Source organism: Caenorhabditis elegans, chromosome V, assembly GCF_000002985.6.
Source record: "Caenorhabditis elegans chromosome V".
NCBI classification, from domain to species: Eukaryota; Metazoa; Nematoda; class Chromadorea; order Rhabditida; family Rhabditidae; genus Caenorhabditis; species Caenorhabditis elegans.
The window spans coordinates 5,863,694-5,884,870 of NC_003283.11; the positions used below are offsets into that span (position 1 = coordinate 5,863,694).

General features: G+C 35.4%; 5 protein-coding genes, 6 non-coding genes and 1 pseudogene across 12 annotated transcripts; 7 read left to right on the forward strand and 5 right to left on the reverse strand.

Moving 5' to 3' along the window:
- Positions 1 to 268: 268 nt before the first annotated feature.
- On the reverse strand, positions 269 to 1,492 carry F26F12.5 (FIP (Fungus-Induced Protein) Related). The gene is made up of 3 exons (NM_001028687.4): positions 1,364 to 1,492; positions 1,152 to 1,319; positions 269 to 745 (listed from the first exon to the last, which is right to left on the reverse strand). The coding sequence occupies exons 1-3, from the start codon at positions 1,454 to 1,456 to the stop codon at positions 587 to 589; spliced, it is 420 nt and encodes a 139-aa protein (NP_001023858.1). The 5' UTR covers positions 1,457 to 1,492; the 3' UTR covers positions 269 to 586.
- Positions 1,493 to 1,980: 488 nt separating this feature from the next.
- F26F12.9 lies at positions 1,981 to 2,129 on the forward strand. Its single transcript, NR_068808.1, has one exon. It is a non-coding gene; the product is annotated as an Unclassified non-coding RNA F26F12.9 (non-coding RNA).
- Positions 2,130 to 2,440: 311 nt separating this feature from the next.
- On the reverse strand, positions 2,441 to 4,259 carry F26F12.4 (CX domain-containing protein). Its single transcript, NM_072129.7, has 3 exons — positions 4,105 to 4,259; positions 2,985 to 3,271; positions 2,441 to 2,748 (listed from the first exon to the last, which is right to left on the reverse strand). The coding sequence occupies exons 1-3, from the start codon at positions 4,226 to 4,228 to the stop codon at positions 2,704 to 2,706; spliced, it is 456 nt and encodes a 151-aa protein (NP_504530.1). The 5' UTR covers positions 4,229 to 4,259; the 3' UTR covers positions 2,441 to 2,703.
- Positions 4,260 to 4,709: 450 nt separating this feature from the next.
- Positions 4,710 to 4,848, forward strand: F26F12.12. The gene has a single exon (NR_068809.1). It is a non-coding gene; the product is annotated as an Unclassified non-coding RNA F26F12.12 (non-coding RNA).
- On the reverse strand, positions 4,724 to 4,862 carry F26F12.14. The gene has a single exon (NR_068810.1). It is a non-coding gene; the product is annotated as an Unclassified non-coding RNA F26F12.14 (non-coding RNA).
- A 426-nt stretch (positions 4,863 to 5,288) lies between these two features.
- F26F12.18 lies at positions 5,289 to 5,451 on the forward strand. The gene has a single exon (NR_068811.1). It is a non-coding gene; the product is annotated as an Unclassified non-coding RNA F26F12.18 (non-coding RNA).
- Positions 5,452 to 8,365: 2,914 nt separating this feature from the next.
- C02G6.2 (Insulin-degrading enzyme) lies at positions 8,366 to 11,839 on the forward strand. The gene is made up of 8 exons (NM_072130.4): positions 8,366 to 8,465; positions 8,535 to 9,103; positions 9,185 to 9,432; positions 9,477 to 10,285; positions 10,336 to 10,470; positions 10,546 to 11,146; positions 11,208 to 11,404; positions 11,453 to 11,839. The coding sequence occupies exons 1-7, from the start codon at positions 8,391 to 8,393 to the stop codon at positions 11,219 to 11,221; spliced, it is 2,451 nt and encodes an 816-aa protein (NP_504531.2). The 5' UTR covers positions 8,366 to 8,390; the 3' UTR covers positions 11,222 to 11,404; positions 11,453 to 11,839.
- C02G6.5 lies at positions 9,608 to 9,757 on the reverse strand. Its single transcript, NR_068812.1, has one exon. It is a non-coding gene; the product is annotated as an Unclassified non-coding RNA C02G6.5 (non-coding RNA).
- An 837-nt stretch (positions 11,840 to 12,676) lies between the features above and the next one.
- Positions 12,677 to 16,156, forward strand: C02G6.1 (annotated as a pseudogene). The gene is made up of 7 exons: positions 12,677 to 12,751; positions 12,826 to 13,394; positions 13,479 to 14,585; positions 14,638 to 14,772; positions 14,874 to 15,474; positions 15,524 to 15,860; positions 15,907 to 16,156. Coding segments are annotated over exons 1-7 (3,074 nt in total).
- On the forward strand, positions 13,787 to 13,807 carry 21ur-13560. Its single transcript, NR_068813.1, has one exon.
- A 514-nt stretch (positions 16,157 to 16,670) lies between the features above and the next one.
- Positions 16,671 to 18,816, forward strand: C02G6.3 (CX domain-containing protein). The gene is made up of 4 exons (NM_001047614.4): positions 16,671 to 17,487; positions 18,154 to 18,422; positions 18,472 to 18,543; positions 18,719 to 18,816. Exons 1-4 carry the CDS (start codon positions 17,439 to 17,441, stop codon positions 18,755 to 18,757), a joined length of 429 nt encoding a protein of 142 aa, NP_001041079.1. The 5' UTR covers positions 16,671 to 17,438; the 3' UTR covers positions 18,758 to 18,816.
- Positions 18,817 to 18,869: 53 nt separating this feature from the next.
- Positions 18,870 to 20,142, reverse strand: C04E6.8 (DUF4440 domain-containing protein). The gene is made up of 3 exons (NM_072132.6): positions 19,922 to 20,142; positions 19,757 to 19,812; positions 18,870 to 19,145 (listed from the first exon to the last, which is right to left on the reverse strand). Exons 1-3 carry the CDS (start codon positions 20,109 to 20,111, stop codon positions 18,972 to 18,974), a joined length of 420 nt encoding a protein of 139 aa, NP_504533.3. The 5' UTR covers positions 20,112 to 20,142; the 3' UTR covers positions 18,870 to 18,971.
- Between the last annotated feature and the right edge of the window lie 1,035 nt (positions 20,143 to 21,177).

Below are 21,177 nucleotides of genomic sequence, written 5' to 3' on the forward strand. Positions count from 1 at the left end.
ACCTGAAATGTTTTTTTCGTATCAATAAATATTTTCTTTATACATATAATCAGTTCTAAATATTTGAAAAAAAAACCATTGAACATTTTGTTATGTTTCAAATGAATAAAAAATAACTCAATTTTCTGTGATTCCTTCTGTCAGAACCAACTTGTCAAGCACACGCATTTGCAACATTTTAAGAGTATCCCATAAACAATTATTTGCAAGAAAACCCCTGTGACATGAATCATATGATGAAACACGTAAGCAACCTTTCGATTCCTTTAATTTTTTTGCATTCATTTTCATTAGAAATTCATCACTGGCACTTTTGGAGGATATAGAAATAGAAAGTTTTGCTAAGATGTATTAGAAATTTTATGAGAGTTTTTGATCGAAACGAAAGAAATTAGAAAATTGTGGAAAACGAACGAAAGTGGGCAAAAAATGAGACAAGAGAAGGGAGGACATGAATTGAAAAATTGAGGCAAAGAGGACAAAGCTCCAAGACGGGATGATTGACGGGTCCAGGCAAGAAAGTTGAAACCTTTATTCATAAGGAGGTTACCACTATACAAATACTATTCATTTAAGAAAAAAGTGATTATCCAATTAAAAACGAGAGCATATTTCCAACTAGTCCTCCACCGGCAGCCCAAATCGATCCAGAACCAACAATACTTCCAGGATAGTATCCACCCTGAAGAGGGAATATCCCATTAGTGTAAGGGTATTGGTAGCCAGTATAGCCAGCATATGAGTACTGAAACGTTTTGATTTTTGAGGCAACACTTTCAAAAGAAAAGGTTGATTGCGAATGTTGCCAGCACATGGGGTGGACTTTCTAACGTGCATTCAAAAATGTTGTTTTTGAAAAAAAGAAACTTGAGATATATTTCATCTATACCTTAGCCTTTGATGTACTTTGGGATTCGTAGATATGAGCCTGTCCAACAAATTTATAATGTTTTCGAAAAAATAAATAGGGAAATTTTTGTTAGAAAAAACATATTTTAAAATTGTTTTTTTCTGATTCAAAGTTAATTGTTCTAATTTTTCTTTTTTTTTTTCATAGTTTCTCTGAAAACTTTGTTCAATTCAAAAGTTTATCTCGCCGCTTCCAGAAAACTCAAATGGCGAAAAATTCAAACTAAAAAAATTAATCTTACAGGAGATCCGCCATATCCACCATACATTCCATTGTACATCCCATTGTACATTCCATTATACATTCCATAATTTCCATAGTTTCCAACTCCATATGGATACTGCCTTCTTACTCTTTCACCAGAAGAATCTTTATTCAAAGATGGAGCAGGGGAACTATTAGTGATTTCCTGAAATGACAAATTCAACTCATAAATTTTAAATTTTGATCAACTTGTATCCTTGATTGTATCACTGCACTGCTTGCAAATGATATCAGTAAAACAAATGACATCATTTTAAGAATACAATGTAAACAGGTTGTCATAGTGAAAGTCAACTGAAAATCTGAAATGAAAATTGAAAATTGAAAACAATACGACAAAAAATGGGGAAATAAAATACAGAGAGAAAATGGTCGAGAGTAGGATTAGAGGATTGCGTAAACTGAACATTTTCGGTAAACTGAATGTTTTGTTTGCCGAATGTTCACAATTATCGAATGTTTTATATTACATTTTTCAGCCAGATGTATTGCAAAAAAAAAGATGGAAGGAGAACTAGAATTCAATTACAAAATTGAAAATATTTAAAGGGAAAGTGCAAACATAGTTTTCGACTGTGGTGTTTTGGGACGATAATGGTGGCATTTGATTTATTTTCAATCTTTAGAAAATGTCTGAAGAATAGAAAACATATGTTTCCAAAAGAAAACGGCATTCAAATGGAGTAGAAGGATTTACTTTGAACTGATTGAATTAAGCCTTCTATGTAGGCCTCACTAAAGACCTACGCCAGATTTGTGCCTGTCACAGTTATCAATGTACCCATGAACTATGTCTATTCGAAAATCTATATAGTACAAAGTCAATCACCTAAGCTCACGGAAACAAGCGGCAAGTAGGCGGTAGGTAGGCACGTAGGTAGCATGACTAAACGCACGCGCGCACGCATGTAGGCAAAATAAACGCGGCTGCTTAGGGTTTACTCAATTTTCTAAAAAAAAACTCTCTAAAAAGAGGTGAATCAGTTTTTTTTAATATAAAAATGAAACATGTTAATTTTCTAATGAAGAACTCAAAAAGCTTGAACACAAAAAAAATTACTGAAATTTAAAAAAAAGTACCCAGTTTTTGCAAAAAATTGTTGAAACTGTTCGACAAAGTAAGCTTATTCAAAATAACAAATAAACGAAAAAATAAGCCTTTTGTATAATATAGCCCCAACAAGGTCAACATGCCCAGCCTTTTCACCTACAATTTTTGGATTAACTGCCTACGAAGGGCAAATGGCAGTCAACACGATACACTCATAAAAAAGAAACGATTCATTCGAATTGAAATCAAAAAACAAATGGATGATTCAGATTCAGTAGATTCAAAACCTTTTTTGGTATGTATTGGGTGAGTTGAGCAGAAAACGGTGAAAAAGACTACAGATGAAAAAGCGAATGAAAGTGAAAATGGGCGCATACATTAGAATAGTTTAAGTGAAGGCATGTATATAGGTTATATACAGATAAGTCATAAATATGAGAATTTAGTGAGTGATTGGCACATGAGAAGAAGAATTGAGCTAATATGTTGGCCCACCATACGAAGAATAGGCTCCACCGCCCACCTGAAATTAGTTCATATTTTTGATGATCGTATATCGATTTCTGAGGTTTTGCACCAAAAGATGGATAATTGATTTTAATTTTTTTTGTTTGAAATTTTTGCGTTTTGAAAATACACCCTTTTTCTTATTTCAAATCTAGTCAAAAACGGCTACTAAAAAAACTATTTTTGGGGTTTTCATAGGTATTTCAAAACGCTGCAAAATTCCAATTTTCTTTACTACTCCTCAAAAATTACCTGAGACGGAGCATATCCACCCGCATTTCTGAATTCAGCGGCCTCTAACTCCTCTTTTCGCTGACGATTCTTTGATCTCTGATAACAACAAATCATGAGACACGTTCCAACCACAAATACCAGAAGAACGAACGCCAAAAGAACGTAGACTCCAGCCATCCAATGCTGATCCTTTGGACAGCATCCGTGCTCACAGCACTCTTGATCTCGTTCACATACCAGTGTTACTGTGTTGTTATTCGTTCGCTTCGCTTCGTAAATGCATCGAACGAATGATGAGAAGCCTCCTGGAAATTGGATTTTGTAAACCGAAACTTTAAAGATATGGCGGGGTATATTATTTTGATCCGCTAAGAAAGTTGCAACTTCACTTTAAAGGTACACACTGTTTTTCTGAGTGGGTCTCGCCACGAACTCAGGCATAGTGGTCGCTAAAAGCCAGAATTGACAATACAATATTTGGTACATAATTTCCCTTTTTTACCAATATACGGTAAAAATTGAAACGGTATTGTAAGATTAATTGATTCAAAGATGGGTGATCACTGAATAAATTTTTTTAAAATTTTTGTAGGGCACCCAGACCTTTCAGAAGTTATAAAAAAAAGATTTTTCAACCATCTGCTCTTGTGTACCAAATTTTTGAGTAATCGGAAGGAATTGATAGGTACATGAGGTTTTTGATATGCTGATTCCAATACTAATACTTAACCGATACCGAAACCCCTGAAGGATATAGACGTTGTGGGCACAGATCCAACTTTCAGCAACATTTGTGGCGACTCGATGACTAAAGTGCCCACACCAAAAGAAAACTTGAGTAGGCCTCAATGAAAATTTGATTTTTGTATTCAAAGTTATGAACGAATTTCCGTTATTCGGCACTCCCCGGGTTCAATTTGGTTCAATACCAAGTACCTAGTACCTGCGGCACAACCTTGCCACGTAATCAGCGCCTAGACACAAAATGATTAAGCATGTTCGTTTCCCCTCATAAAATCCCCCTACTATGCTATTTGCACACACGCACATGAACATGCACATTTTTCCATCTCTTCTCCTATATTTGCTCATCTCATTTATGCACTTTCTTCATCAACCGAACCGAGCAGCTACTAACCTTCCAATTCCATTCTGATGAATTTCCCAATAGTTCCATGTTGAAAAACCTCATCTGGTCCTGTTCCAGCCACTTGACCCATTTGCTGGAGCTGTGCAACATTACTGTTTGAGGATGATGACATTACTAGTTCGGGACCAAGTGCTGCGTTTTGACTGGAATTGGTTCAGATTTTGAGGAACAAAAGTTGGAAACGGGAGAAATGTAGAAAAGAGAAATTAAAAACGAAGAAAATCATACGCAAAAAGAGTGGGATTGCTTTGAGCTCCTTTGCTCGATGGCAAACCATCCCACCGGTTGCCACGGGATCCAAACAATTGAGATGAAATTTTGAAGAAAGTTGGGGAAACTGAAATTGGAGAGTGATACTCTTTTTTTAATCGGGAGTATATCTGTTTTCCACATCTATGAATCAACCGCCTTTTCCGATTTACCCTTTCTCCTATTTGACTAGTTGTCAAAACGTCATGTCAATAAAGGTGAGGCTCAATGGGAGGAAGAAGCTATATAGCAAAATTTTTGTATAACACCAGGTAATTAAGTATTTTGCTACTGTTGATGAAATATTTGAAAGGAAAATTCCAAACTACAAAACGACCTAATCAATAAATCGATGGCATCAGAAAAAAGAGCAAAAAGTGAATTTCAAGATGCACATCACACAGTGCGGAGGTTTTCCGCGCGCTGGACGAGTTGCTTGCTCTTGAGTGGGGGCGACAGAGCCTTCAACAATGGAACGGAATAGTAGAGAAGAAGAGAAGGTGAGAAAGGTGGATACAACACAGAAGAGACTGTACAATAATTGAGGGGGTTCTGCCGCAGAAGCAGTGATTTTACACACTAATTTGCCGCTTTGTTTCCGAAAAGAGCAATAAAAAAGTTACAGTCGCATAATTGTGTAAAAATTTGAATTGTTTGAAAGAGTTGGAATTAACGGGAGTGAAAGTTTGAATACTAAAAACACTTAATTTTAAATTAAATCGATACAAGGTTTTTTTGAACAATCTTTTTTAAAGGGAGGAACAGCTCTGATTTTTTTGTTGCTGATAAAATTGACTCAAAATGGTCTGAAATAATCACAAACTGAAACTAGATTTTAAAAATAGGTCTCTACATGATTTAACATTGAGAAAGCTATTAAAAATTTCCGGAAAACTATACTGGCGACTATTCGATGAACCAAAAAAGAATTCTTAAACACGTATAGTAAAGCATCAGCAAAAGTGCCGAGTTAGCTAGTCAGTGTGGTAAGAACTGAACGATTTTTCGGTGCGGAAAGAAATCTGTGCCGGTGAGAAATGCACCATGAGCAAACACTTACATAAACTGGTTCTTCTTAACTGGTGGACGAAGGAAAAGTTGGTAGGGGAAACGAGTTGATCAAAATGTGGCAAAAAAGGTTTCGGCGGTGATTTTCGTTGTTGTGGAAAACAGAATTTGAATAGACTTACCTGATCAAAAATTAGATAGGAAGGCAAAGATGAGTGGAAAATTGTAGGTTGAATTAGTTGCTGTAAAACTTTGCGATCTGAAATTTTATGGAATTTATTAAATTAAAAAAAAAACATCACGAATGAAGGTATTTGTGAATTATAACCCCGCATTTTATACCATTTAACCTATAACTAAAAATTTAAAAATTAACGAAAGAATACCTATTTGAAAAATGTGGGAATATAATGCACAAATGACATTAGGGAAAAATAAATCGGTATCTGAATTGCAGGAAAAATATTTATTAGAAATTCAAATTCTTAAAAAAACTGTTTCAAGAATTAGCTTTTTTGAAAAATCCAAAGAAATTTTAAGAAATATTTGCGAACAAAAACGATACAAAAATGACGAATTTTGGTGCTTCGTAAGTATCTCTAGGCGCGAAACCCAATCCATTCATAGTCCTATTTACACAGTTCATATATATAAGAGTAGATACTCCTTCACTATTCCTTTTCAATTCGGTTCAAATAAAATCGTGATTACTCTCAAAAAGCTCTCGAAAACTGTGAAAATAGGGGTGGTCTCAATTCATAAAAAGTGGCTGCTGCAGCCAAAGATTTTTAATTCAATAAAAAACTTGGAAAGCCAAAAAAAATCTCCAAAGTGTCAATTGAATTTTGACTCCGATTCAAATTCCGGAGCCGGTCTCATATCGTTTTTTTTTTCGATTCTGGTGTCAGGGGGATCATGGACAGCAGACGGCCGGAAAAAGAGCGGGTCGTCGCGGGGCTCAATTTGTTTGGATAGGTCTGTGTTGTTTTGAAATGAAAGGAGGAATTGGAGAAAGATTGCATGAAATTAAATCAGATTTTGTTAAATGCATAAAAAGTTCAATTTTGAGATAACTATAATTGATTGGTGAATTTCAAGGAACTTCGTGACCTCTGGAAAAATCTTCTAAAATAAAAAAAATTGTCGGCGGGTATTTCAATACTAGCAGAGGGAATACGGGATTTTGGAAAATTCACATATTTATTAATGTGGTATAAAATGAGTGTCAGGTTTTGTTAATATATCATGTTTTCCAAAAGTAAAAAAAAAGAGACCGACTACTGGCAAGCAAATTAGATATTCAAGTATTTTTAAAATTATCAACAAAACAGAATACTAAAACAACAAAAGATACATATATGTAAATTCTTAATAAAACCCAACAATTTTTCTTATAAATTTATCAAGTACCTTAACCATAAAGTGACCACTACTCGATACCAAAATCCGACTAAGAACTTGTTGTTGACCAATCAACTTAGCAGTGGTCACTTGTCACAGACGCCTACCAACAATTTATGTTTTTGAAAGTAGTTCCGTGTTCATTCGCCCTCAAAAAGGAGTGAAACTGGTGTTCAATTGAAAACAAAGAGCAAATTGTTGACAGTTTGGATTTAAATTCTTTGTGACTTGATCTTTTTTGGGTAGACAATTGTCTCTTTAATTCAGTAAATGCATTAAAAATCGATAAAATGGGCATGAGATGTGGAAGGAATATGTATGTGTGTGCCCATATGAGCCGAATATATTTGTGCATATATCAAAGTGAATCGGGATAGTCACCAGTTAAGCCAAGAGTGACCAACCAAAAGTGTATTTGTGTATCAACATTATATAAAAGAATTTTCTAAACAAGGATCATGAAACTATATCAAAAATTTTCAGTTTTTCTTAACTGTTCACATGGAAACAAAAAGGAATTTAACATATTTTCCCTATTGAAATATTTTGCACCTGTTTTGGTAGTTTAATTTTTTTGTTGATAAAACTAAAGAAAACTGAGATCTTTGCTGTCAAACTAAAGCAGAGTAAGGCGGTGCAATTCTAATTAGCAAAATACGTTAAATTTCAACTTTTCAAGTGTGAAAAGTTGTAATTTTGTTAGATCTTAAAACTTTAAAAGCCAATACAAATTTCTAAGAACAAAACACAAAAAATAGTGAAAATGCAAGTGACCCATCCATCCGGATCGGCAGGAGGAAATAAATGAAAAAATGTTTGTTCATTAGACAGAACGGATATTTGAGGCTTGTTGTTGAACACTTTGGCGGCATTTCATACTGTTCAATGTTCACTTTTCGTAAAATATTTATATGCAAAATTATAATAAGTACACTAACATTTATACGAATGGCAAAACAAAAAATTTTAGTGTAATAGCTTCTCGTCTGTGAGTTCATCAATTAACAACATGGGTGATATTTTAAAAAAGCCATTAGGATTTAAAATGTTTTGATATATCGTAATTTTTGGATTTTTAATATGTTGGTTTTTTAAACATGCGGTGTTTTTCCAAGTGAATTTTGTCATGATATCAGTTATAACAGTGGTTTCAGGTGACAATCTCTGCTCATTTTTTCATATGCTGTAGAAAATAATGTATGTTATGAAATGTCATGCTAAAGTGAACAGAGCAAATTTAGCAAATCGTGTCAGGTTGAAATTTAACTTGCAAATTAAATTAAACCTTGAATTTCAGATAACTAAAAACTTGCATTTGACTGAAAACTATAGTATTGTAAGGCAGCAAGGGAAACATTTTGATTTTTTTTTTGAATTTTATGGTAAAAATACGATTCAGTCGAGAAGTTTATTGTGCATAGCTGTTCCCTCTTTATCGATATTTCATCCCTTTTTCTAAACATAATTCAACTAAAACCTTTTCAAGCCATTCAATAGAGCGTGAAATTTCCACGGAAACATAAACGTTTCTTGCAACGTGTATATATTTTTTTTTTAAATCGTCCAACTTTGTTTTCGTTCATTACGAAATACACCGAGTCTAGTTTTCTGCTAAAATGACTGAAGCTGACAGGAATATTGTTCTGAAAAGATACAATTCGATTGTGAAAGGACCACAGGACGAAAGAGAGGTGAGTTAGCACAATATCGCGTAAACTGAACTTATTCTGACAAGAAACCTGTTCATTTCTATTTTTCAGTGTCGTGGTCTTGAACTTACCAATGGTTTACGTGTTCTTCTGGTCTCAGATCCAACAACTGACAAATCTGCAGTTTCTTTGGCCGTTAAAGCTGGACATCTCATGGATCCTTGGGAGCTTCCAGGACTTGCTCATTTCTGCGAGCACATGCTTTTCTTAGGAACATCCAAATATCCTTTGGAAAATGAGTTCACAAAATTTCTGAGTGACAACGCCGGTAGCTACAATGCTTGTACAGAACCCGATCACACATATTATCATTTTGATGTAAAACCTGATCAACTTTATGGAGCACTCGATCGATTTGTTCAGTTCTTTTTGTGCCCACAGTTTACGAAAAGTGCCACCGAACGAGAAGTATGCGCCGTTGACTCTGAACACTTGAGTAATCTAAACAGTGACTATTGGAGAATTCTTCAAGTTGACCGTTCCCTGTCAAGACCAGGCCATGATAATCGAAAGTTTTGTACAGGAAACAAGAAAACTCTGTTGGAAGATGCTCGAAAGAAAGGAATTGAACCACGTGATGCTCTTTTGGAATTTTACAAGAAATGGTACAGTTCTAATATGTAAGTTTTGATTGCAAACATTTCATTTCAAAATAAAATAAATTACTTAAAGATATGCTAGTTCATGTTAAAAATTTACAGAATGACGTGCTGCATAATTGGGAAAGAATCACTTGATGTTCTTGAGTCCTATCTACGAACGCTAGAGTTTGATGCCATTCAGAATAAGAAAGCCGAGAGTAAAGTTTGGGCTGAGTTCCAATACGGACCGGATCAGCTGGCTAAAAAAATCGACGTAGTTCCAATTAAGGACAAAAAACTGGTTTCGATCATCTTCCCCTTCCCTGATCTTAACAATGAATACCTTTCTCAGCCGGGACACTACATTGGTAACTTATTGATTATTCTTGGAGTGATGATATTCTTTTTTCAGCTCATCTAATCGGCCACAAAGGACCTGGTTCAATATCCTCTGAACTCAAACGCCTTGGATGGGCAAGCTCGTTGAAGCCGGAGAGCAAAACAATTGCGGCTGGTTTTGGTTATTTTAATGTAACCATGGATTTGAGTACTGAAGGGCTCGAACACGTCGATGAGATAATACAACTGATGTTCAATTACATCGGAATGCTTCAATCAGCAGGTCCTCAGCAGTGGATCCATGAAGAATTGGCAGAGCTGAGTGCGATTGAATTCCGTTTCAAGGACAGAGAGCCGCTAACAAAAAATGCAATCAAAGTAGCTAGAAACCTTCAATATATTCCATTTGAGCACATTCTGTCTTCTCGTTATCTTCTTACCAAATACAATCCAGAACGTATCAAGGAACTCCTCAGTACGCTCACTCCGTCCAATATGCTTGTTCGTGTTGTTTCTAAAAAGTTCAAAGAACAAGAAGGAAATACAAATGAGCCAGTTTATGGAACTGAAATGAAAGTAACTGATATCAGTCCAGAAAAAATGAAAAAGTATGAGAATGCTCTGAAAACCAGTCATCATGCACTTCATCTGCCAGAAAAGAACGAATACATTGTTACAAAGTTTGATCAGAAACCACGCGAATCTGTTAAAAATGAACATCCAAGGCTGATCAGTGATGATGGATGGAGTCGAGTTTGGTTCAAGCAGGATGACGAGTACAATATGCCAAAACAGGAGACTAAGCTTGCTTTTACAACTCCAATTGTTGCTCAAAATCCGATAATGTCATTGATATCTAGTCTTTGGTTGTGGTGCCTCAACGTAAGACATTCAGAGACAATCTGAAATGTAACAAAATAGTTTTTTTCCAGGATACTCTCACTGAGGAAACCTACAATGCTGCCATTGCTGGCCTCAAATTCCAGCTTGAGTCGGGTCACAATGGCGTACATGAGCAAGCCGGAAATTGGCTAGATCCTGAAAGACATGCATCGATAACCTTACATGTTAGTTTTTTTTCATCCTTCTTGTGAAATAGTTGTAGTTCCAGAGGTTTTTGCATTGATAGAATGAACTTTCAGGTATATGGATACGATGAGAAACAACCACTGTTTGTGAAGCACTTGACAAAATGCATGACTAATTTCAAGATTGATAGAACTCGATTCGACGTTGTATTTGAATCCCTTAAGAGATCTTTAACAAATCACGCATTCTCTCAACCTTATATGCTCTCTAAATATTTCAATGAGCTTCTCGTCGTCGAAAAGGTTTGGAGCAAAGAGCAACTGCTTGCAGTCTGTGATAGTGCCACCTTGGAGGATGTTCAAGGATTTTCGAAAGAATTGTTTCAAGCATTCCATCTGGAACTCTTTGTCCATGGCAATTCTACTGAAAAAAAAGCAATTCAATTGTCAAACGAATTGATGGATATTCTCAAATCAGCTGCACCGAATTCTCGCTTACTGTATCGTAATGAGCACAATCCACGTCGCGAGTTCCAACTGAACAATGGGGATGAATACATCTACAGACATCTTCAAAAGACTCATGATGCCGGATGCGTTGAAGTGACTTTTAAATTTGGTGTCCAGAATACTTACGACAATGCTCTCGCTGGTCTGATCAGTCAACTCATCCGGCAACCAGCTTTCAGTACCCTAAGAACAAAAGAAAGCCTAGGTAAGAACAGTTATCCCCATCTAATCAAATATTCTAAATACTTGGAAAGGAAATTATTGAGATGCCACAAGATGAATTTGAGAAGAAAGTTTCCGGAATGATTGCTCGACTCGAAGAAAAACCAAAAAACTTGGGTGGCAGATTCTTGAAATTCTGGAGCGAGATTGAGTGCAGACAGTACGACTTTGAACGCAGAGAGAAAGAAGTTAAAGTTCTGAAATCGATTGGAAAAGAGGACGTTATTGCACTTTTTGATAAGTAAGATTTTAAATGAAGATTTTAAATGCATTATTTACTTTTTTACAGAAAAATCCAAAAAGATGCTGCTGAACAGCGCAAGCTTGTTGTCATCGTCCACGGAAAGAATGACGACCGAGAAACTGTGGATCGTATTATCAAGAAAAATATTGAGTCGGGAAAACAATTGAAGGAAATTCTCTATTGGGATCAACTCCGGCAATTCCTACCACTCAATGAACAGCCAATGGCAGCAATTGACTTGAAGCCAATTGGGGTGGGATCCGGCAAACATGAAGACTGACAATTTGGATGTGAACAAATGACTCGAATTTTTAAAAAATCTCCAAATCGTTGTGACAAATAATTTTAACTATGTTTTGGGTGCATCTAAATAGAACTATTTCCAATCTTTTTTATTTTGCTTTTTCTAGGAAAAATAAACTTTATTTTGAGGCTATGAGTATTTAATTTTTCGTTGTTTATTTTCCAAATTAAGTTCTGATCTCAGTTTACCATCAGTACGTTTGAAAGATGAAAAGATAAATCTTTTGTTTTTTTTTTAGGGAAAACGGTTTTGGGAAAATTGTTTTTTGAGCTTTTTGGGTGCATTTCTTTCTGAATTTGGTTAAGAATATTCTATTAATATTTTCAAATTCGTTGTTTATTCAATTTTCCAATAGCACATCTTAGCTAATTTTTTCATGTCTGCTGGCTTTACTTTTAACGTCTCAAATTACAGGATTTAACTTATATTTTTTTCAAAATTATACTATCCAGGTAGGATATCAAAAATGTGGTATCTTCTCGGTGGGAGGAAGTTGAACACCAAGAATTCATGAATGGAAAAAATAATTAGAAAATATAAATGATCTGCTTCCGTTGTAATTGAGTGACCCCCACATCTCTTTCTCACTTTCTCTCTCCCTACTAGCCATCTATTTCTCCCCGATAATAACATCAGTTTTTCATTCAAAAACTATTTGAACATTTATGAACCTTTATTGTATAACATGACTAATAATTATTGAAAACATGTAATACCGTTAGAATTAAAGTAATGAATTCTAAATGTGAGTGTCCAGAGGATGAAATTTAATTTGCACTTGATTGGAAACTTTTTCAGTGTAATGTTAAAAGGTTCGGTGAACATTTTCTCTTTTTTTCTCATTTGTTTCTCATTCTTTGCCATTGAGAACTTCCAGTTTTAAGCCCATTTTCCTTAAACATGTGTTTAATTTTATAAGTTTTTCTCATTTAAATAATTCTTTGAGCACTATTTTTTGGTGAAAAATGGATAAAGAAGTTACAAATATTGTCCTCAAAAGACACGATTCAATTGTAAAAGGAGCGCAAGACGATAGAGAAGTGAGTTTTTTTGGAACATTTACAAACATCTTTTTCATTTAAACCTGTCATTACTAAATTCAAATTATTTGCAGTATCGTGGTCTCGAACTAACAAATGGAATTCGTGTCCTTCTGGTTTCTGATCCAACAACTGACAAATCTGCAGCAGCGTTGGATGTGAAAGTTGGACATCTTATGGATCCTTGGGAGCTTCCAGGACTCGCTCACTTTTGCGAACATATGCTTTTCTTAGGAACTGCCAAATACCCAACTGAAAACGAATATTCTAAATTCCTAACAGATAACGCTGGTCACCGCAATGCAGTGACTGCATCAGATCATACCAACTATCATTTTGATGTAAAACCTGATCAACTTCGTGGAGCTCTGGATCGATTTGTTCAGTTCTTTCTGTCTCCACAGTTCACTGAAAGTGCCACGGAGAGAGAAGTTTGCGCCGTTGACTCTGAACATTCAAATAATCTAAACAACGATCTTTGGAGACTCTCTCAAGTAGACCGTTCACTCTCCAAACCTGGACACGATTATGCAAAGTTTGGCACTGGAAACAAGAAAACTCTGTTGGAAGAAGCCCGTAAGAAAGGCGTCGAGCCCCGCGATGCTCTTCTTCAATTCTACAAGAAATGGTATAGTTCTAATATGTAAGTTTCATTTGAAGATATATTTTCGTAGCTGAAGCAAAAATCAATTTAGAAAAATCGAAATTAATCCTATTTCTTATTCAGAATGACGTGCTGCATTATTGGAAAAGAATCGCTTGATGTTCTTCAGTCACATTTGAAAACGCTAGAATTTGATACGATCGAGAATAAGAAGGTAGAGCGGAAAGTTTGGAATGAGAACCCATATGGACCTGAGCAACTCGGCAAGAGAATCGATGTAGTTCCCATCAAAAACACGAGAATCATTTCGATAAGTTTTCCACTCCCTGATCTGAACAGCGAATACTTCTCTCAACCAGGAAAATACATCTGTAATTGCTTATTTCAGTTTCAAAAACTATTTTATAGCGAAAGTTTTTTGCACACCTGATTAGACACAAGGGACCTGGATCTTTACTCGTCGAGCTCAAACGTCTTGGATGGGTGAACTCGTTGAAGTCGGACAGCAACACAATAGCGGCTGGTTTTGGTATTTTGAATGTAACCATGGATTTGAGTACTGGAGGACTTGAAAACGTCGATGAGATAATACAACTGATGCTCAATTACATCGGAATGTTAAAATCCTTTGGCCCTCAGCAATGGATTCATGATGAATTAGCAGACCTCAGTGATGTTAAGTTTCGGTTCAAGGACAAGGAACAGCCAATGAAAATGGCGATCAATATAGCTGCAAGTCTTCAATACATTCCAATTGAGCACATCCTGTCTTCTCGTTATCTTCTTACCAAATACGAGCCCGAGCGTATCAAGGAACTCCTCAGCACGCTCACTCCTTCCAATATGCTTGTTCGTGTAGTTTCTCAAAAGTTCAAAGAACAAGAAGGAAATACAAATGAGCCAGTTTATGGAACTGAAATGAAAGTAACTGATATCAGTCCAGAAAAAATGAAAAAGTATGAGAATGCTCTGAAAACCAGTCATCATGCACTTCATCTGCCGGAAAAGAACGAATACATTGCTACAAACTTTGGCCAGAAACCACGTGAATCTGTGAAAAATGAACATCCTAAACTGATCAGTGATGATGGGTGGAGCCGAGTTTGGTTTAAGCAGGATGACGAGTACAATATGCCAAAACAAGAGACAAAATTTGCTTTGACAACTCCAATTGTTTCTCAAAATCCAAGAATATCATTGATTTCTAGTCTTTGGTTGTGGTGTTTCTGTGTAAGCGCATTTCAATTCATTAGTAAGTATGCCTGTAAAATCTGTTTTGCAGGATATTCTATCCGAAGAAACTTATAATGCTGCCTTGGCCGGTTTGGGATGTCAGTTTGAGTTGAGCCCTTTTGGTGTACAAAAGCAGAGCACAGATGGCCGAGAAGCTGAACGGCATGCATCACTCACTTTACATGTTAGTATTTAATGTCATGTTTCTGATAGTAAGTGATCGTAATAGGTTCCCATTTTTCAAATTACCCGCTTTTGAAGTATCGTCAAAAAATATACTTTCAGGTGTATGGATACGATGAGAAACAACCACTGTTTGTGAAGCATCTGACAAGCTGTATGATCAACTTCAAAATTGATAGGACTCGATTCGAAGTTTTGTTTGAATCTCTCAAGAGAACTTTAACAAATCACGCTTTTTCTCAACCCTACCTGCTCACTCAACACTACAATCAGCTTCTCATCGTCGATAAAGTTTGGAGCAAAGAGCAACTTCTTGCTGTCTGTGATAGTGTCACATTGGAGAATGTTCAAGGATTTGCAAGAGAAATGCTTCAAGCATTCCATATGGAACTCTTTGTCCATGGAAATTCTACTGAAAAGGAAGCAATTCAATTGTCAAAAGAATTGATGGATATTCTCAAATCAGCTGCACCGAATTCTCGCCCACTGTATCGTAATGAGCACAATCCACGTCGCGAGTTCCAACTGAACAATGGGGATGAATACATCTACAGACATCTTCAAAAGACTCATGATGCCGGATGCGTTGAAGTGACTTATCAAATTGGTGTTCAGAATAAGTACGACAATGCTGTTGTTGGATTGATCGATCAACTCATCAAAGAACCAGTTTTTGATACTCTGAGAACTAATGAAGCCCTTGGTGAAACAAACAGTTCTCTGTTACGAAAACAAATATTCTTAATTTTCAGGATATATTGTTTGGACGGGATGTCGTTTTAATTGCGGAGCTGTTGCACTCAACATTTTTGTACAAGGACCAAAAAGCGTTGACTACGTTCTTGAGCGCATTGAAGTATTTTTGGAGTCTGTCCGCAAAGAAATAATTGAGATGCCACAAGATGAATTTGAGAAAAAAGTGGCCGGAATGATTGCTCGACTCGAAGAAAAACCGAAAACTTTAAGCAATAGATTTAAAAGATTTTGGTATCAGATTGAGTGCCGGCAGTACGATTTTGCCCGCAGAGAGAAAGAAGTTAAAGTTCTGAAATCAATTGGAAAAGATGACGTCATTGCACTCTTTGATAAGTGGGAGCAATATGAATTTTCGAATGCATCATTTTCTTTTTTGCAGAAAAATTCGTAAAAATGCTGTCGAACGGCGCAAGCTTGTTGTCCTTGTCCACGGAAAAATTGATGACCAAGAAACTTTGAATCGTATTATAAAGAAAAACGTAGAATCTGGAAAGAAAGAAAAAGAAATTCTCAATCTGGATCAACTCCGACAATCTCTACCAGTTTATGATCTACCAAACGCAGCTATCGACTTGAAGCCAATTGGTGTCGATCCACTGGAACAAAAGGAAAGTGCGACAGTGCAGTAAAATCATATATTGACTGTCAGCCGTTCTCATTATATTCCTAAAATAAATGTATAGCAATTCTTACGGTTACCCATAATAAAATTCATCAAACACAAAATGCAGGTGTTTATGTTATCAACCATAACCTTTCTTTTGACGGTACTTTCAATAAGTTTTGACCACCACAGATATCCTAGCTTGGAGCCACTTCCTCGTGTATTTTCGTAAACTTTGCCGATTTTTACTTTTCAGGTGTATGTTTTGATTGACATAAATGACAAGGATTTACTTAAAAATTTTAGAGTAATATCAATTTTTAATAAAGTTGCTGTATGTAGTTGAAATCAAGTTTCAATATAAGTAATGTTGTCATTTCCATAATTTCTCAGTTTATTCTAATAATGTAGTTTGCTAGGTCATGTTCTTTTGCTAACCGGCTCAAGACATTCTTCTATTCAACAGCGTTGTTCAAATAAATGTGCGTCTAATATGACCACCTATTCATGATCACTCGTTTTCCGTTTCTTCAATTTCTTTTTCCTTTGCTTTCAATAAATCTTTCGTACTTTATTGATACTAAAAAAGTAAATAATGTAATTAGATAACTAATTTTTGCCATGTGTATTTGAATTCGATCCCTTTTGTTTCCAGCTTTCGTCATCTGCAAAAATTGTAATTTGTAAATTAAACCATGTATTTTGTTGATAAAATGTCAAGCTAAAAATCTTTTAAACCTAGCAAGTTTGAACCTTTTTTTTTGAAAAAGTTCTAACTTAATACAAAATACAGCATCTTGCGAAAGTGCCATGATTATCCTTGTGGCATTTTCGGAGATTTCCCAAAAATTTCATAGCCGGCAATTTAGGAAATTTCGGATTGTTGCGCACGTTAGAAGTGTTAGAAATTGTAACTGTATAATTCCTGAATAGATAATTGATGCGCTTGTTCTCGAAAAGCATGCAAAAGTAAATAAATTATCAGTAAGGTCAGTTTTTTTGGTTTTCAAAGTATCATGTCGCATTAAAAAAAACTTTTAAATAGACAAAGTCCGTTTTTTTTAAACAATTTCTGTTTCATAGATTTACCAAAATACGACGAAAAAAGTCAACAGTTTTGTTTCCAAATGTACATAAATTCATTCGTGCGATCAAATGACACATGTGCGAAACGCAATGTGAACAGATCGTGAAAACGGTCGACAAACAGGAGGAGGATTCGGATATCTTTTAGGTCATTGTTCACACCTCTGCTCAATCCCCCTCGAAATCTACCAATCTACTTCATTTTCTTCGTGTTCTGACATATGGTCGTTTCTTTGACCATCAAGAGATTGCTGTCTTCGACTGTGGATGGTTAGTTTTTTGAATGGATGAAAACTGGAAAAAATTGTAAAATCAGCAAAAACGACTGAAATTAATTGTTTTTTGAATTGCCGCGCAAATGACTTTACGCGGGAGCTCTGCTGAAACTTCGTTATAATTTGCGAGCAATTCACTTATAAATTTTCAAGATTTTTCCAACACGGTATACGCAATTTTCCGATTTGTTATACCACTGTAAGTACATAAATATGTACTATAGTTTTCAGTAATATCCCAACACCCAGAGCTCCTTCTTTAAACATTTCAAACCATCATTCTAAAACTGTTTCTAATTTGGCACAACTTCTACAAAACCTAATTCCAATAATATCGCATTTTCCCGTCTTTTTTTCAAGTTTTCACTTGTCAAATTTTTAAATATATATTTCCGAAAATTGATCGCTTCAATGGTTACGGCCAGCAAGTTTAGAGATTAAAGTGTAATGCAATGGTAACTATATCATTCTAGTTTGTTATTTTCTAAATTTTCATTCTAAACTTTCCCAATGACAAAAATCATGTTTTTTGATTTGTCTTGTGAGAAAAGTATTTTCAAATTATGCTGCATGTTCCTGGGAAAATTAAAACTTTAAATTCCCACGAAAAGCATTTAAAAAGTATCAAAAAACAATTTTTAAAAAGTTTCCCACCTTCCAGGCTCAGCACATCTTTGTGTCTACGACGCAAATCACAACGGAGACGATCTAACAGTCACAATCTCATGTCCTCTGGCTTCTGGTTGTTGTGAGAAAGGTTGCTGTAAACTTCCAGTCAGCTTTATCACAAATAGTCACATGAATACTTCATCATTGTCCGAGGAACCAATATCAAACACCAGCCAATTCAATGAGACTATCTTGTTAATCACATTGACTCTTATGATATTTTTCTTTGGATGCATTTCCATTTTGTTCATTTTCAGAAAGGCAAGATATTTTTTATAGACTCAACGTTCAACATTATGTCTTTTTTCAGATTCAGCACATCCGTCATAAAGAGCACGAGCCAGATTTTGTGTACCACGCGTACCGTCCACCACAACCAAAAGTAAGTAAGAATCCGCCGACAGTAATTCTAACCGACTACCGAAATATGACCCTTGAATGACATGTTCCCTTCACACACACACACACACACATTTTGTTGCCTCACTTTCCAATTCAGATTCTAATAAATTTTTTGTTTAAATTAAAAAAAGAAATCAACAAGGGTAGTATTCCAGATGATGATTCCCCATAATCTGTATGGATCGCCTTGCTGAATTCGAAAAGATATTGAAAGCTATTGTAATAAAATAAATAAATAATTATTGAATGTTCTTCTAAAGTTTAATGAACTATTTTTGGTTGATCAATACACACACAGACATATTAAAATAAATAAGTTTATTCATCGATCAGAATTCAGGGTGATAACTGATATCAGCGTGTATTGATAAGAAAGTCATGTGAAATCAAAATTGCTTCCAAAAGTTTTTAGTTGTCAACGTGGTATTGCTCGTAGAACATGAGCCACTCGTCGTTTTCTTTCTTCCAAATGTGCATCACTTCTCCACGAAGGATCACCTCTTTTCCTTCAACTTTCACCAATTCCATTTTTGCCTCGACGACAATCCAGTCACCTCCTCCGCTGTATTTCTCATCGTAGCGCTGTAAATTAGTGTAAATCAGTTGACTTTGAAAATGTAAGATCAAATGTAAAAAGTGCATTTAAAGTCTATTTTCCGACTACTAATCTATTTGTTTTGGTTTTCTAGAATTTCTTGTTCGAAAGTAAAGTAGTGCCAGTGGGAAAATGATTAAGTATCATAATCAATATTTTCAAAAATTTTTTGATATTTTTTTCGAGTTGAGAAGCTGCGAAAACTCAGTTTGTACTAATTTTTTTTGAAATCAAATAGAAAATTTTCCTAAATTTTAAAAATATTTTTAGCATTTTACAATGGGTTTTAATCGTCTTTAAACATTTTTGACAAGTTTATTTATGTATCAAAATATTTTAAACTGAAAAAAAATGTTGATTACAAATTTTCTGCACTTTTTAAAAAAAAAAGTGTTATCGGTTTTACTCTGAAAAAAACAACGGCTGCCGGCAGGTCCGCGTTGTCCGATTTATTCTACAAACTCTTTGTATTTCGATTTATAGATTTTGACCTTTTTCATTCTCCAAACGACATATTTTTCTGCCCTATGCTAAACTTAAACCGTTCATAAACGTTTTATTTTGAGTATGATATCATCTACTAGCTGTTTTTGCTTACGTTAAAGTAGTACGGTCCAGTGAAGTCATACCATCTTTTGAAGAGATCTGTGAGCGCTGAAAAACCGGAAGTTGTGAATTGATACTGTGAACAAAATTGGCAACATTGTGGGCGTTTTGCCTCCGACAAGTCTATGAAAACTGATAAGAAAAACCATAAACCTACCCTTTTTTCCAAACGTTGAGTCCTTGTCCTTTTGCACAATTACTCCCTGTGGATGCATGAAACGCATTGATCCTTCTGCATCGGCAACTTCGGTGGTTTGATTGAATCCAGCAAAGTATGGAGCAAGGATCTTTTTGAGCTCCGTTGGATCCTCACAGGTTAGCTGCGCGTTAGACACCATTCTGATCATCGCTAGTAGACGTTGTTGGTTGGTAGGACGGCTGAATGTAGGTAGAAATTGAGAGAAAAAATAGTTGTTATGATTAATATCGTGTTCACAGAATTACGTACAAATGAGAATAACAAAAAGAGAGAAACGCGAACAAAATAAGAAAGGTATCTAATTAGAAAAATAAGATAGAGCCATGTGAGTAAGGGAGGCTATGAGCCTACCTATTTGGCTGATAGGAAAGAACATTTTCCTTTTATACCAATATGAGTGGCACGTATCGTGAGAAAAGCAAGTTTTAGTCAGTACCTCTCGGAGCATGGTGACGTTTCTGTGAGAAAACAAGGACACTTTTCAAGAGAGGAGGAACTGGAAAGTAGAAAAAGGTTTAAGAAAAGTTCACAACAAAATAGATTGAAACTCATTTGCGCTGTGTGTAGATTTAAATTGAATTTCCATTTATAACCGCCCCCTCATTGTCAGTACATCAGAAATTTCTCATGTTTTCTCCATGTTTCCAATCTCTAGGTTTCTGTCTAGTGTCTGGATCCCACTGATTCATGGTTGCGTGAAAAAATAATTTTCCCGTGGGTTTGACGTCAACGGGTCCCTGAGAAGGTGCAAATCATGCGATTGATCCGAATTGTGTGACTGATCATCGATATTGGGAGAAACGTGGATAAAAAGTCGTGGATTGACTCACGTAGCTCACACTTCATGGGACACAGTTTTGATTAGACAATGATCGAACGAAATTGTAAACTAGAATCGAAAGTTCCGTGTTCAGGTGAGAAGTACTACTTAAGAATCGTTCAAAGGGCAAACTTTGTCTGGGTATAATTTGTATTTCAAAAATAGAACTTTTTGAACTGGGGGTACTGTACATGAACGGTTTCTATTAATTGAATGTAATACACTTTCGACAACTATTTGTAAAAACTCTTCTGATCTGAGTAATTTTATTCTTCCTATTCTAATTTTAAAACAATTTGAATGAGTTTAGGGTTGCAAGTTTTATTATTGGTTAGTTATTTTTAGTAAAAGACTGAACGGTTTCAAAACTTTTTTTGGAGAATGTTACATTAAA

What these genes read in the sequence shown, in the direction of transcription:
- F26F12.5 (NM_001028687.4), bottom strand. Translation starts at nt 1,456, where the DNA reads ATGACAACCTGTTTACATTGTATTCTTAAAATGATGTCATTTGTTTTA. An exon ending in TGATACAATCAAGGATACAA is followed by an intron (nt 1,320 to 1,363) that starts GTTGATCAAAAT and finishes TTGTCATTTCAG; the next exon opens with GAAATCACTAATAGTTCCCC. An exon ending in GTGGATATGGCGGATCTCCT is followed by an intron (nt 746 to 1,151) that starts GTAAGATTAATT and finishes AAAACGTTTCAG; the next exon opens with TACTCATATGCTGGCTATAC.
- C02G6.3 (NM_001047614.4), top strand. Translation starts at nt 17,439, where the DNA reads ATGGTCGTTTCTTTGACCATCAAGAGATTGCTGTCTTCGACTGTGGAT. An exon ending in GCTGTCTTCGACTGTGGATG is followed by an intron (nt 17,488 to 18,153) that starts GTTAGTTTTTTG and finishes CCCACCTTCCAG; the next exon opens with GCTCAGCACATCTTTGTGTC. An exon ending in TTTTGTTCATTTTCAGAAAG is followed by an intron (nt 18,423 to 18,471) that starts GCAAGATATTTT and finishes GTCTTTTTTCAG; the next exon opens with ATTCAGCACATCCGTCATAA.
- F26F12.4 (NM_072129.7), bottom strand. Translation starts at nt 4,228, where the DNA reads ATGTCATCATCCTCAAACAGTAATGTTGCACAGCTCCAGCAAATGGGT. An exon ending in CATCAGAATGGAATTGGAAG is followed by an intron (nt 3,272 to 4,104) that starts GTTAGTAGCTGC and finishes TCCAATTTCCAG; the next exon opens with GAGGCTTCTCATCATTCGTT. An exon ending in GTGGATATGCTCCGTCTCAG is followed by an intron (nt 2,749 to 2,984) that starts GTAATTTTTGAG and finishes AACTAATTTCAG; the next exon opens with GTGGGCGGTGGAGCCTATTC.
- C02G6.2 (NM_072130.4), top strand. Translation starts at nt 8,391, where the DNA reads ATGACTGAAGCTGACAGGAATATTGTTCTGAAAAGATACAATTCGATT. An exon ending in AAATGGTACAGTTCTAATAT is followed by an intron (nt 9,104 to 9,184) that starts GTAAGTTTTGAT and finishes AAAAATTTACAG; the next exon opens with AATGACGTGCTGCATAATTG. An exon ending in TCAGCCGGGACACTACATTG is followed by an intron (nt 9,433 to 9,476) that starts GTAACTTATTGA and finishes TTCTTTTTTCAG; the next exon opens with CTCATCTAATCGGCCACAAA.
- C04E6.8 (NM_072132.6), bottom strand. Translation starts at nt 20,111, where the DNA reads ATGATCAGAATGGTGTCTAACGCGCAGCTAACCTGTGAGGATCCAACG. An exon ending in CTCAACGTTTGGAAAAAAGG is followed by an intron (nt 19,813 to 19,921) that starts GTAGGTTTATGG and finishes CCGGTTTTTCAG; the next exon opens with CGCTCACAGATCTCTTCAAA. An exon ending in CTGGACCGTACTACTTTAAC is followed by an intron (nt 19,146 to 19,756) that starts GTAAGCAAAAAC and finishes ACTAATTTACAG; the next exon opens with CGCTACGATGAGAAATACAG.